This window comes from Manacus candei, unplaced genomic scaffold, assembly GCF_025592945.1.
Source record: "Manacus candei isolate 608988 ecotype Guabito, Panama unplaced genomic scaffold, ASM2559294v1 h1tg000009l, whole genome shotgun sequence".
NCBI lineage: Eukaryota > Metazoa > Chordata > Aves > Passeriformes > Pipridae > Manacus > Manacus candei.
The window spans coordinates 433,752-448,841 of NW_026138057.1; the positions used below are offsets into that span (position 1 = coordinate 433,752).

At 39.4% G+C, this 15,090-nt stretch overlaps 1 protein-coding gene across 7 annotated transcripts in view; it reads left to right on the forward strand.

The window, feature by feature from the left end:
- Positions 1-15,090, forward strand: part of NAV2 (neuron navigator 2) — a 210,088-nt gene that overhangs the window by 57,330 nt on the left and 137,668 nt on the right. For all 7 annotated transcript variants that reach the window (XM_051777240.1, XM_051777241.1, XM_051777244.1 and 4 more), the window contains exon 3: positions 2,964-3,016. In XM_051777240.1, the coding sequence (XP_051633200.1) occupies positions 2,964-3,016 (53 nt within the window). The remainder of the gene's footprint in view (positions 1-2,963; positions 3,017-15,090) is intronic.

The window sequence follows — 15,090 nt, forward strand, 5'->3', positions numbered from 1 at the left end:
AGATGGATGGAATCAGAAAGCCTGCTAATGGGAATTAGGACAACTATTGTTAGGAGCAAACTAACAGATTTGAGATGCAAATTAAGAAGCCAGCAGTGAACTGACACATCAAAGCATGCATATTTATATGTGGTTGAGATGCTGTAAACGAGGTAGTTCCTTGATTTAAGGTACAAATCCACAAGCCCTGTTCTGGGATGACATTGGGAAGCATCTTCCAGTGACTTTACTGGAACATGTTAAAAGGACTTTCTCTCTGTGTAGAGCAACGTTATATCTCAGTAGCATTGTAGACCTGCCGTGCAGGTACAGAGGTATAAACAGGCCATAAATGAATTGACTGGGTGTTGACAGGTATTCTCTGTGAACAGTGCTTCATCCTATGTCTGTTTCCTTTGATGGAGAGAAACTCAGGAGCAGTTAGGTGTTGATTGCTTTCATGCCTATCTGGCTCCCCTCCCTTAACGCTGTTATGGGAAACTTCTGCATGAGAACACGTGTGCAAGACTACAACCATCAGAATGTGAACTTGGTTCTACCAAATGTAGAGTATTCGAGTATTGACTTGTGAAAACTCTTATGAAATTCAAATTATTCCCTCTAAAATACACAGAAACAATTATTCTTTTGATAACCTTTGCTTTTTTTTTTTCCCTGATCATTTTAAGAGCTGCCTTTTGGCTAATATTTAAGATAAGGTCTGCAAGGTGTCAGAAGTTAAAGTACGAGAGGAAGGATTTCTTTTTCACAGAATGTTTTCCCATATGATAGAAAAGTCATATTTAAACATTCTCAGTTTGATCTTCAGAATTATCAGTGAAGAAAAGTAATTTGTTTCTGCTGTGTATGGCCTTACACAGCTGCATCTCATTGTCACAAAGATGGAGAGAACTTTCACACTCAGAAGCAGCTTTATCTGTAGCCTGGAAAATCCAAGCTTTTTTTCTAACTGTATAGTAGGAAAGCCTCTATATGTACTGCAGGAGGTTTTGTTTTTTTTGTATTAGGGTGTGCTATGTGTAAAAGCAGCCATGAAGATCCTTCCTCCTTTTTGTATGTGCTTCGAGTATCTGGAGATTATCCAAAGTTGTTGAAATTAATTCAGGTTTAGTTATTAGTGATACAGCTTTTCTTGAGTCATCATCTGAGATTTATGTCACAGATGTAAGAAGAAGACTATGAGAGTTAATGGTTACATAAAGACAATGATGGCAGTCCTTTGTGCTTGCCTTCCTGAAGTGAAATAGCTGCATTTAGGAAAAAGGAACTTTAAAATTGATAGCAACTAGGTTGTTCTTTTACCAAAGCATCCAAATGAGGGGCAAATCTATAAAGAGGTGAAACCAAACATCACTGCATTTGACTTCAGAGATAATCTTCAAAACTGCTAACGATAACATAGAAGCATGATGACAGTTTTTTTCTAATTTGCAAGTCAATTAAATGCATTCCCAGCATTCTGGGTTATTTCAGTTTAAAATTCATGAGTCTATAAAAGAATGTGTAAGTAATATATGCCTTAGTAATGCCATATAAACATAGTAGCTGTATTTAAATTCATGAATGCAGATATACTGGGTCTGACCTGGGTTATTAGAGGAATATCTGTATGCTTGTCCCAAACAAGAGAAAGCTCATTCACAAGTTCATTAGTTTTCTTTCAAGGAATAATTATGCATGGTGCCAATTTATAGAAATACAGCTATAAATTTTTCAAACTATTATAAATGTAGTTGGTAGAGATATTGCATGATGCTGAACTGAGAGATTGTAAATATTCCAAGATGGGTGCACAGGACCTGGAAAATGGGATTTAACAAGTTTGTCTTTGTTTCTGAATGACCAAATCCCAGATGGAATTCCTGAAAGCAATGTATGCTCTTGGTGTGTAAGGGCTGATAGACCACTCTGGGGACCATACAGTGAATGTAGCTGCAGTCTTTTTCAGATTGGCATAAATTCTTAAAGGCACTGGTGTGGGATAAAGGTGTACTGTGACATGGATGCATTAAAAAGGACCCACCATGCAAGAGTGAAGTTGTGTTACTACCTTGTTTGTCATTGCTATGACTGCTGTTGGAATAGGGTGCGAAATTTGATCCTCTTAGCTGAAGAAAGCCATGAAATGAGATGGAGTTCTGTCTGCTGTCCTGGGAATATATGGGAGTGGTAGAAAATATAGGTTTTAATATATGAATCAAATGGGATGTGAACGCCTGTCTTTATTACAGTGAAAGAAATGTGGGAAACTGAACTTTGGGAAGCTGAACTTTGGTTATAACTGGTTCTTCAGACTAGCACTGAAATAATTTCAGGGTTTAAGCCTGAAAGGTAAAACTGAGCAAATGAAGACTGAGGCAAACATTCACTTCCTCAGGGATTTCATTGTTTCACTTGTGTCTTTAAAGGTGGAAACTGTATTTTTGTGCTGATAGGGTTGCATGTAAACCATGCCCAAGAAGCTTGAAAAGTTCTTTCATGATTTGTGCTTTAAAAAAAGAAAAATAATAAAATTCTTAGGGTTAGGGATCATAAATTTCCTATCTGGATTTAAAACCTATATTCACCCTACAAGCAAACCAATTAACATGCAAGCATATATATGTATATATATATGTATATATATGTATGTATGTATGTAGTGCTCAGTTTTCCACGCAGCAGTGATTCAGCTTCCAGAGTTTAAATCTGTTTTGTAGTTTAAAAGAATTCCCTGTCACTGTACAAGATGTTGTCGGGCCAGTTGGCTTCTGTCCCCAGCTGTCTCTGGAGGCATGACCCACTAGGAAACTCCAGCTGCTTTTTTCTTTTTGGTGGCTCTCAGTGTTTCACATATTCACTTTGACTGGACAACTACAGTCCGAAACCCCTTTATTTAACTGGCAGCAAGTACTCCAGAAATCACTGGAATAAATGTCCTTGCTTTAGTTTTTTTGCTTTATTGCCTCTTTTTTGCTTTTCAGCAAATGAAAAGATTGAAGACATCAATGGCTGCCCAAAAAATAGGTCTCAAATGGTAAGTAATAAAATGGTCTGTTGTTTGTGTGTGCATGGTTGAATGATAGTGTGTGACTTTAAGACTTTTAATAACAATTTTTAATTAATTTTTCACAGTAGTGAGACCAAAGGTATAATCTGCAGAACATTAATATGACAGTTTTTGCCCCGTTGAATTAGGCCCTATAATTTGTCACATATTTACAATCAAGATTATTCTTACATTGCTCTTTTATATTTTTGAAATATTACATAAATAGGAATGTATAAACATAAAACTTTGTTCCTCTATATTGACAGTAGTATTGAGAAAGAAGAATTAGGTATTTATAGTTGGATTAAGAGTTCCTGTATCCTTTGAAATGAAACAAAATTAGTGATCAATATGCACTAAATAAAAAAAAATCGAATAGTGAAATTAAAGATGCAACTTGTTGACAGATAGGAAGTTAGTTTGAGTCTTACTTGTATCTAATATTCAAAATTGGAGAGCCAAAAATTAATGCAGGAAAATGAAAAGTATATGGTACCTCAGGAGTATATCTGCTGTGAGTATTGCTGAAACCTGAAGTTTTAGGCAGAACACAAATAATAAGAAACTGATTTTTTACATGCATCCTAGGAGTTCAGCATTTAAAATTCACTGTACTTTAAAGAAGATTATTTCCTTTTGTGTTTTGAGAAAAAAGTTATTTTACAACATAAATTCTAAAATCTCCAAATGCTTACTTTGGGACACTTGGATATCCGTTCTATGTGTGAAGCTTCTAATGCCTTTTGTTTTTATAACTGTTCCCAACTAGCTCCACAACTGCATTGTGAGCACAACCACTCACATAGTTAAATGAAATATTAAAGATTTAAGGAGAGTTTGTCATCTTAAGTCAAAATGACACTTAATTCTGCTCTTCTATTTTGGCTTTTTGTTGTTTCTTGGAAGTTATCAATCTTGTTTAAACCATGGAGTGACTGCTCTGTAAAAGGGAAGCCATCAAAAAGATTTATCATTGCTACTTCTTACTGCTTTGAAGAGGTTGGTTGCTATTCTTGCTGTAGCCACAGCAGCTGTCTAGAGTATAAATAATGAGGAAATGTTGACAATTACTATAATTTAATGTTCCAGAAGTGTGTCATAAGAACTGAATTTCATTCAGGACTGGAGTCTATAAACAATTCCAGGATGTTGCTGCTAAAAGTCACTTGAAGTCCTTATTGTCAATGAAGAAAGAATGTTTTTCTGTTGGATAGTGGGATGCATGCAGTGGGTTGCTTGTGGAATCCGGATCAGGTTATAACCAGAGGCATGCAGGGGGCATGTGCTGGGTCAGGAATGCTGAAGATTGCTGGGAAGAGATGTTTGCTCTGCACTGTCTCCTCTGAAGTTATTCCACTTGCTCAGTCAGGAGGGTGCAGTGGGTGGGACTGGGTCCTCATGAGATATAGTCATGGCAAGGCATCCCCAGCAGTTTTCTCTATGTGAGAAAACTGAGAATTTTGCTTATGGCTTGCTTTTATTAAGTGCACATGCTTACGGAGCTCTTTATCATCTTACAGTAAAGACACTGTTGTTGCCCAGAGAAGCTGTGGCTGCCCCATTGCTGGAAGTGTTCAAGGCCAGGTTGGATGGGGCTTGGAGCAACCTGATCTGGTGGAAGGTGTCCCTGCCCATGGTGGTGGGAGATGGAACTAGGTCTTTAAGGTCCCTTCCAACCTATATCATTCTATCATTCCATGATTCTGTTCTGATTCTGCTGAGGCAAGAACCTTTGGCAGGTCTCTTGTGTTCTAGGACAAATACTTGTATAGATACAGCAGCCTTCATCCTTGGCCTTTCAGTGCCTTTTCCTCTTAATGTGGCTTTCAAGGTTCTGTAGAGTGTGAGAACTGGTATTTGTGTCTGATAAGTGTGGTACAGAGAGGTAACACAGGGAAGGCCACCCAGTCAATTCAGACACTCAACCAGGCAATGACCAGTCTAATTTTTTCAAATCAGTCTTTCAGTTATAAGTCTCCATATCCATACTGTAGTACCTGTAAGGTGAGCACCACAGATGGGCAGATTTGGGGGGTAAAAAAAAAAAGGTATCATAAATAAAGATTTAACTTTGCTAATTATATAGAAATCCAGTAGATCTCAGAGGGAAGCCTTCTTCCATGCTGTCTTCCCCTGTGGGCAGTTACCTCATTTATAGGTTTACAGTGCCTTGAGCAGACAGTGGTGAGCTGAGCTGTGAAGGATCAGCTCATGCCCAGCCAGGTGTATCAGCTTAGAAAGGTGGACTAAGCCTGTGTCTTCCAAGTCTGCTAAAGGAGGTGTGGGAAAAAAAAGTGCATTTGCTTCCATGTGGCACAGTCCTAAGTTGGTGATGCCAAGCCTTAGTGAGCTCACCACAGAGCCAGATCCAGCCTCCTTGCCTTGTTCCCATTGCTGCAGTGTTGGAGAGCATCATACAGATTGGCCCAAACTGAGCAGTAGAGACAGCTTGGGTCTGTCAGGCTCAAAGCCAGTGCTAATAAGCCTTGTCAGGTTAAGTTTAGTACTGCAGAACCATGTGGGACCATCAGTGCTTATCAGCCTAGTCCCAATGCCAAAAATGATATGACAGGGACCCCACTGGCTCCATGAAAAATCACTTAGGTGAGAACCTATCCTCCCATCATCATCTTGTCCGGGTTGTTCTGCTGAGGGGAGGATCCCTGTCTTCCTTTGCTCCAGATAAGAGTTGGCTGGCTTTTGTATAATCTATTATAGACTATTCTATAGCTTGTCCTCTGCATAAGATCCATTTTAGGTTTTTTTTCCCCAAACCTCTATATTTCTGTACTGTAGATATTTGTCTAAACAAAAGCCTGTAATTTTGATGATTAGTTCCAGCTGGATGCAGAAAATACTGTGGGTAATAGAGGATGTAGTTGCATGGAGCATAGGCTCAGGGACCAAGACGATTTGGAGACCATTTAAAAACCATTTGGGTTTTTAGAATAAAACCCCAGAGAATGTTGGCATGGTTCTTCATAACTGGGTGAAGGACAGTACAACAAGACCAGTTTCCTCTCCTTCACACTTCACTTAGGTCAATAAACCTGAGTAGGGCTATTTGCTAGTATTGTTTGGTTATAGAAAAACAGAGATATTTTTCTTTTTTTAATTTCTTTTAATTTGCCTTTTGTTTAGGGGGTGATATTAGAGCTCAACACTTAGCATCGTGCAGATTATGGACTATAAAGGAGGTACGGGTTACTACCTCGCCTTCTAGGTACTATAGACTATTATTGACATGGGTACCTTTGCAAGTGCTGAGTGTTACCTGTTGTCAAAGGGCTCATATCACTTACATTTATAAAATGATAAAGTAAACAAAAAATATAGTGCACGAGTTGTCTCTGCTGCTTGTTATATATGAAGTCTGACTGTAATGGCAACCTTTAGAAGCCTTGCTCTAAAGGGGCTGTGTTCTGTCTGTGAGGAAATATGTTGTGTAAAATGCTCACAGGTTTTGAAGGAAGTTCCACCGAGGTATTTTAGCGTGGTGTGACAGCTGAACATTTTATCACCTGTGTAATATAGCACAACCAGGAGGGAGAGAGAGAGAGATGGTTATGTTACCTATTACATGCAAGTGACAAATCCTAACACATGAGATATAGCTTAGATGGTACAAGAAAAGGCAAAGGGCAGGATGTTTGAAAGAACAGAGAATTAAATTGGAGGAAAGAGAATAGAAGGGACTGGGGAGAGAGACGACTAAAGGAAGTATGGGGAGAGACAAATGAGAAAATACTTTATTTTTTTCAAGGTTGAAAATAAAATTAAAAATAACAGGTGATGATACTCTAGAAGAACTAAAACATTAGATGTGAAAGTCTGAGAAAGTGATGGTGTGTTACCCATGTTACTGAAGCCTGAAGGGGTGGAGTGGTAGCAAAGCTGTCGGTGCTTAAAGGAAGAGGATTAGGGAATCTGTAGGGTGGATACACCAAACTTTCATCTCTCCATGCTAAGTCTGGGGAAGTTGTGGGACACCCAAGACAAGAATTTGGAGCAACAGAAAGGCACGTAGGTTTAACAAACACCACAGCACCTCCTATAAATAGATGAGGAAATTACTGTGGTTCTCATGTGGGTTTGCATTTGGGCCTTATTATTTCTCAGGATCACTTTGTGTGTATATAAGTATCTATTCTCACATAACAAAAGGGAGGGGTTGTTTTTTCATGTGTTGACAGGAAGTTTTTCAAGAGTCATCTCTTTCTGGTGCAGATATCAAGCTGTAGTAGTAAAGTAATACTGCCCACTCTTCTTTTTGTCTTGCAAACAAAGAATCTTGTATTGCAGGATGGGTCAGAGCCAGCCTTTCTTTCCAAGGACTCTATGGAAGTCAAGATGAAGGCTGTGTTTTCAGTACAATAACTCCATTTTCATGGAGGCTTTACTTCCAGTGATGGGAATTTGACTATTATTTTAATATTTGACTGATTTCTTGTATTCTGAAAATGAACTGTTTTGTAATGTATGTGACACCCAAAGAACAGTTTGTATGGAAATTCTCCAGCCTGGTGGAACCCTGTTTTGAATCGAGCAGTGCTAGGAATCGTAGTTCAGTTCTTGGAGCCAGGTATCCACTTCACTTCTTGTATCCACTTCCTTCTTCGGTGTGACCCTTGCCAGCTTCATGAATTATTTTTTTGAATTGGCAAAGGAGGAGGAGATGTTGAAATGTTCATTACTATTTGTGTGTATGGCACATGCTATCCATATTTCTGTGTTCTTTTTTTTCAAAGAACACTTAAATGAATTGATGTAATGAATGTGAGCATGACAGGGCCCAAACCTGCAGGGGAGAGCTGGGTTCCCGTTAACGAGTTGGTTGGTGGGAATAACATGAGCTGAAATCATCTGCATCACCCAGGCAGCTGTCTATGTGTGTAATATTCACAAAGTGAGTGAGCCTACTGTGTTATGTACAAATAACTAAAAACAGCTACTGTATTTAAAAAAAAAAAAATCTTAGTTGCTTGTGTTTTTCTTATGGAAGATAACCCTGTGTCTGCTCTTTGAGAGCAGGTATCTGCTTTAACCTGCTCCTCTGAATGCTTTGAGCAATTTGTACACCCGGTGTTGTCCAAATGTTGCCATAACTAAGTGCAGTAAATCTTCCAGGCTGTTGCTCCAGGCCCCCCACTCCGAGTTGGTGGGGCTGCAGTCGGGTCCCCGGGCCAAGGAGGGCTCTGCTGCCGGGGCATGTGCTGCTAATTCAGGAGAGCAACTCTGCTGGAAGATCAAAAACATCACAAGCATACTTTTCCTCTGCAAATTCCTAGCGTAGGATTTTTGGAATGATATCCCAGGGGTTAAATATAGCCATGTATTTTCAAGTAATCCTACTCCAAGGTTGAGCAAATGTAGTAAAGGGAACTTTCCCATCTTCTGGTGAGCCTTCCCCCGCTTTGCTGGGGGAGTTTGTAACTTACTGGCAGCATATGTTTAGAAATTTAATCTGGTTTAATGTTACTATGGTAACAAATGGGTGTCTTTTGGCCCTGAAGGGTGGTATAGTTCCTCACAGCTGAAGGTTAGCTGAAGGGGAAGACATCCCCCAGAGCTGTGCCAGCCTGACCAGTGACAGACACTAGCTTAACTTCTGCGACTGTGGGTGAAGGGATGTGGTCAAATACCAAGTTTAGGAACTCTGAAAGCTTTTTCTCTAAGCTTCTTGGGTTTCTGTTGGTCATGTATGATCATGTGTTGTCATATGGACAAAAATAATTTACTACAGAGGTGATCTGCCAGGTTACTTGTACTTAGCTGTCCTTCTGCCTCAACTTATATAATGACTCTTGCTCCAAGATAAGGTTGGTTTGATTGTCTCTCTTTTTTTTCCTCAGATATCCAGACTGCTGTTATGCTGCCATGCTTACTGTTTGTGCACTGTCATCAGTGAGACAGGCATGGTCAGATGAGAGTTGCAGTCTAAATAAAACCACAAGCCCCCCCACTCACCTTCACCACCATCCTACATGGAATAACAGGATAAATAGAGCTAGACTGGATTGGGAAAGGCCGATACTTACATCTCCCTGTTCTGTTCATGGGATGGGTGTAAAGGGTACCTCTGGAAACATTGCTGCTGACAGTGTTATGTCATTCCATAAGGGATCACCTTCCTGGTCTCTAAGGAGGTACTCTTAATTCTTTATCCTATACAGTGATGCAAGAACTTGCACATCATCCACCTCTGAAACAGTGTGAGGTTCAATAAACAGCAATGAAGTAATTTTTACAGGAAAAAATGGAATATGTGAGCTCTAACTATAAAGATAGAATTAGATTCTATTTGATCATTTATTTCACTGTTAAATAGCATTTTGAGTACCTGTGGTTCTACCCCTTGTATGGACTAAATACCTGAGACAGCAAATGCATTGAGGGACCAGGGTCATTCCACATATGTACATGGAGATCTCTATAGCTTTCACTTTTATATTTACACCTACACAAAAGTCTAGAAGCATAATTATTTTTTGCCATGCCTATTATTGATGTAAAATTATTACATAAATATACCTTTTATGCAATACTTTGCAAACACATAGCTTCTTGCTATGCTTTGCATAAATGGGGAAAACTGGGAAATCATGGATGAGAATCTTCTCTAACTAAGGAGAAAAGGTGAGGTTGACTTGAGGACAGGTGGAAGTAAAAATTCTTTTATTATTCTCCTTCAGCTTGGTGATATAAGAGTTAAAGCTGTTTATATGGAAATTTCTTCTGATGCCTGGGTGTTTCTTTTTACAGGAGATGTAGTGATAAGCTCTTCACTCTGGAATATCTGAAACAGGTCATAGCTGTTACAAAGCATTATACAGCCCAGAGAAGTAAACATTTTGTCTATCTTGTTGCAAATCTTTGGTTTCCAGCCATTGCTTATACACTGCTACTGTGTGATAATGATTATTTTAATTAGGTGCTCCGTGAAGGTATTACAGATCCAAAAAATGTTATTCCTTTGCTCTTCTGTAGAACTGCTTTTATGTATTTAAGCAGCCTTGTGCTTGTTTTAAGCAGTTATGCAGGAGAATTTCAGTCGGAGATGTTATCCAGGATCCAAGTGCAAGGAAGGAGGGGGCACATATGTGTTGGTGCCCTTCCAGCCACTGGAGTAAATCCGTTGGGAGCAGGTGAAGCCGTGACCCTGAGGCACCGAGACACAAGTATGTGTGTCAGCCAGGCGAGAGGGAAGCTGCGCTGGGAACAGGCTGTGGCCAGAGCTCCCTTCCCAGGGGTCCTTTTTAGAAATTAGCAGCTGTCAGTGGGTGCATTGCAGGAGGCTCTTTCTACGGGAGTTTCGTTAGATTCTGGATTCCTGCTGCAAACTCAAGTTAATGATATGCAGAGCCTTCAGCACTTGAGCTGGTGCTTGGGGGGATAAAACAGCGTGCAAAATCCTGAGCCTACTGCAGGGAGTGGTTTTAGTGTCAGTCCTTCCTTCTAAGCATTTATGCACTTTGAAAAACATTGGTTTATGTAGAAGTCAAGGGTGTTTTGGAAAGACAACTGTCTTTACTAGGTATCAATGTTATTTTACATTTAATCATAGAATGATAGAATGATTTGGGTTGGAAGGAACCTTAAAGCCCATCTAGTTCCAATCCCCCTGCCGTGGGCAGGGTCACCTTTCACTAGACCAGGTTTCTCCAAGCACCATCCAACCTGGCCCTAAACACTTCCAGGGATGGAGCATCCACAGCTTTTCTGGACAGTCTGTGCCAGTGCCTCACCACCTATTTCTTCCCTATTTCTAATCTAAACCTGCCCTCTGTCAGTTTAAAACCATCGCCCCTTTTCCCAGTTGCACAACACATAACTTCCAGATAGATAAGGATCTTCCATGAGCAGCCAGGGAAGGTGGAAATAATGCTGTTCTCCTTATTATGGGTTTACTGAGCACAGCCATGGCTTCTCCCCATCTTTTCCTGTTTTCAGTTACACATAAGGAGAGATTTACTGCCAATAATGTGTGCTAAAATCTAGTCAAGTGTCTCTCGACACCAGGAAAGAGTTTCATCTATATCCTAAATTAATGGTTCTCCAGAGGCAGGATTCTTTGTTGATACTTGTTTTGCAAAGTTGAGCTTGTTGTTGCTTAACTAATCATAATTTAGAACATCTCAAGATTTCAAATTACTTACAAATTATCCACTTCACCTTTTCAAGTATATTTAAGGCCTGATGCTGAAGAGCTAATCCAAAAATAATTTTTCCAGGGATATTCTTCAAAAAAATGACTCTTTAGTTTTGTTTTTCCCCATAGGAAAGTTTTAGTTTTAAATAAATAAACCTGAAAAGAAAAAAAAAAATCTGAAAGAAAGCTGAATTTCAAGATAAACTAGGAACATTTCTACAACCCCTTCCATCTGCCTCTTCCTGAGCAGATTAGCTTTGGCAAACCTTGGGAGTCACCCAGGATTGCCCAAATCCATTCACAATATGAGTGTGCCCTTTGGATGCTCCTTATTAGCGTTAGAAATTTTGGCCACTGTGAATCACAGTTTTCTCTGTGGTGCTTAGTGCCCTCATTTCTATTCAGATAGGGCATGTTGGGAGTGAATGTTGAATATTTGTCCCATTATTTCCAGAGGAAGAGCTGAAACACAGGATAGCAAAGGTTTTACCAGGGTCGAATAGAAGAGAATGCACAAGATGAGACTTAGGCTGGTTCTTTAACCTTCAGTTAGCTCAAATTCTCCTTGTCTTTAAAAACCCAAAGTAACACAATTTTAACAGAAGAGTCAACTCTTCACATAAATGTGAAAACAGCATGCCCATAAGAATAGATTTTTGTTTCTTTGGCTAGATCTGTCATAACCTGGCTTCAGAATATGGATTAGCTTCATTTGCCCTTATGTTACATCTGTTATTTTTTTTCTAAGATACCCACGAAGTGCTGTCAAAATCCTGAAACTTAATTTTGGAAGACGTTTTTATCTGAACAGTCAGAAGCAGCATATGAACACTTGGAACAACATATTATTGTCTTTTTAAAAAAATACATTTTGATTGGGATAACTACTAATGAAGATTTATTTTAAACTGAGCAATAAGTTAGTATTTATATCCTTCTGGGACAAATGGAATTTGCAGTTCTGCCTTGGTATTTCTTATATATAGTTATGTTTAGGAAACAGAGGAAATGAGATGTTATTGGAAGGGAGAACCCTCTCTCCCCCAAAACTCCAGGGTTTTAAGGATTGTCAATGTAATGACTTGAGATTTTAAGGCTATTTCTAAACTTTAGGGTATGAAAATATAAATGTAAAAGCTTTATTCAAAAATACAGACAAAAAATAGATTTTTGCCTTACGAAACAGCTTGTGTTAGGCTCTTTCCTTGTTTCTGCATTGTATGTGAAGTCTGCTGGAATACTGCATAAAGGTTTGTGAGACTTGAAAAACTTCCACATGAAATCAGTCTTTTTTCTTTTGAAAATTAATATACTACACATAACATGGAACCTTCAGTTAAATGGAAAGCACTGGTTTCAATATAAGTAGAGGGTTTTCTGGTTAAGCTCATAAAACCTGCACATTTATTACTGTAAAAGAAGGGAGCAGAGGTCTTGCATCATAATGTGAGAAACTTCCCATGGTTTCTAAGTAAAGGAGCCTAGAGTAAGCTTAATTCTGACTTTTGTTTGAGAAAAACTTACATCTTTCACAAGGGCAGCACTAGTTATAGTTTACCCTGTGTATTTGATCTGGCAGAGTTGGACAGGCAACTTTGGCTGTAGAAAGTTTCCACATTCAAGTGTTTGTGTGATATAGTCAATGTTCAACATATATTAGTGCCCACCTGTGAGTCTCCATTTACAAGTTACAGGATGGAGATATTTTTGGTGGGTTTGTTTGTTTGTTTGTTTTTGTTTCTGGCATATCCTATTCTACTTATACAGGCCAGGGCATGTTTTCTCTCTAGCACTGGCAAGAATAGAAATTGAAATTGTTGTCAAGTGACAAACAAAAAAAACTCAAGTGGGTCTGGTGGCCACTGTGGTCAGAACTGTGTAATTGCTGTAGGGTATTTTAGAGAATAGAGGAAAATTTGAATAATACACCTGTGAAAAGCATAGTGAAATGAGAATGAAATATATGTATTCTGATCCACACATAGGAATTCAGTGAAACTGTTAAATTTTTATGCATACCTGAGTTTTGTGTTGTAGGAGCTGGGAAGGAACAAGGAGTGTGCAGGTCTGGTGGGAATGAAAATGATGATGTGCAGTGATGACCTCTACAGAAGTACTTAGAAATCAGTAAATACTTGAAAACACTAGTTGGGCTGATAGGCTTTACTGGTGTAACAAAGCAACTGCTGATAATCTGGTCTGTGACAGTTTTCCATATACAGCACTTAGCCAGGATGCCTTCTGCCCACATCTTGCCAGATTATTCATGTTAAGAGGAAGTTTTCAGCTAGCTGGCTTAAACATGCCTTTTCCTTCTGTGACTATGAGAATGAGAGTGGTGGCACTTGATATTTTATATGTGAACAGAAATTTAATTCTGCAGGGTTGTTGTTTTTTTTTTTTCTGATAATCTCCTAATTAGAGGGAAGGAGGAGGAGCCCTCGAGGCTGGCAACCCCTCAGGTCTGGGCTCAGCAGTCCTTGGTTGGCATTTAGGGACATTTCAGATTAAATACCCATTGTATAGGGTGTGGAACTGGTAACACACTTTGATAGTTGACTACACCTAAAATAGTTTAAATGTGGCAATCCAAAATTGCAAATTTATTTGATGCTTTTGACCGGGAATTTTAATAAGGCTCAGTTTTGGAGACTTCCGGTAATGTTTGCAAGGGAGATAATCACTGCACATGGCTGTCCTTGGTTTTCCTTCTTCTTTTGCACAGCTTTCCCATTTTGGATAGGCAGGAAATGAGAGCATCCAACTGTCATTTTTCCTGCTTTGCTTCTACTGTGTTGAATGTTGTGGACCAAGCAAATGAGAAATCAGAATCGTCAGCCAAAAAACTATTGTAGCTCATAGTGAAAGAGAAAATATCCACTCCCCTTTGGCAAATCCAGTCTTCTCACATCTGCTTAAAGTGTTTAAGCAATATGTGGACTTGGCCAAGAAAGGGCACATTGAGTCTTGGTGATGATTTGCTGCTGAATGCTGCAATTATAAGGAGGCAACTGTTCTTTGTGTTGGAAGCCACCATGATGCAGGTCATTAGGTTTTTGCTTAGAACCATAGAATCAGAGAATGATTTAGGTTGTAAAGGATCTTAAAGATCATCTTGTTCCAACCGCCCTGCCATGGGCAGGGACGCCTTCCACTATCCCAGGTTGCTCCAAGCCCGGTCCAACCTGGCCTTGGACACTCCCAGGGATCCAGGGGCAGCCACAGCTTCTCTGGGCAACCTGTGCCAGGACCTCACCACCCTTGCAGGGAAGAATTTCTTCCTAGTGTATAGCTGAGATCTATCCAGGAACTTCATTTCTCTCCTAGGTACACACCTGTAAATGGTCTACATGGTGCTACTTCAGAATAGCTCGCTGTCTCCAGCTCTGTATGCACTGGGGGCATCCTTCTCCATAAAACAACATTTTCGGGTTATAAATAGCTAGTCCTTACATTAATACAGCAGGGGCTAGAGGCAGAATCCATCCTGGGAGCTTTTACAGGTGAAATTCATGAAATGTTACATTGTTGAGGACTCATCTCTTCAAACAAACAATGTGATTTCTGATTCGTTAGACTAATTCAACCAAGATCAGCGTTCTTGGCTCAGGCCAGCAGTTCTTGTGTGGGAAGGAGTTTGTATTCTTACCAACACTAAATTTTAGTCATTTCAGCTACAGTCCTGCATTCAGTGTTTCACATTCTTCTGGGATTTCATTAAATTCCTCTCTGTTTTCCTTTTCGAGCTCTAGTTTTTTCTTTCAAAATCAACTAATTGCTCACATTTCTGCCATTGCTGTCCCAAAATGTTGTTAATATCACATATACTGTGTAAATGTTAGCATTTGAGTCACTGATATATTTATATCCTTCTCTTTCATTCTCTTAGTGAATTCCTTGTACATGCAGT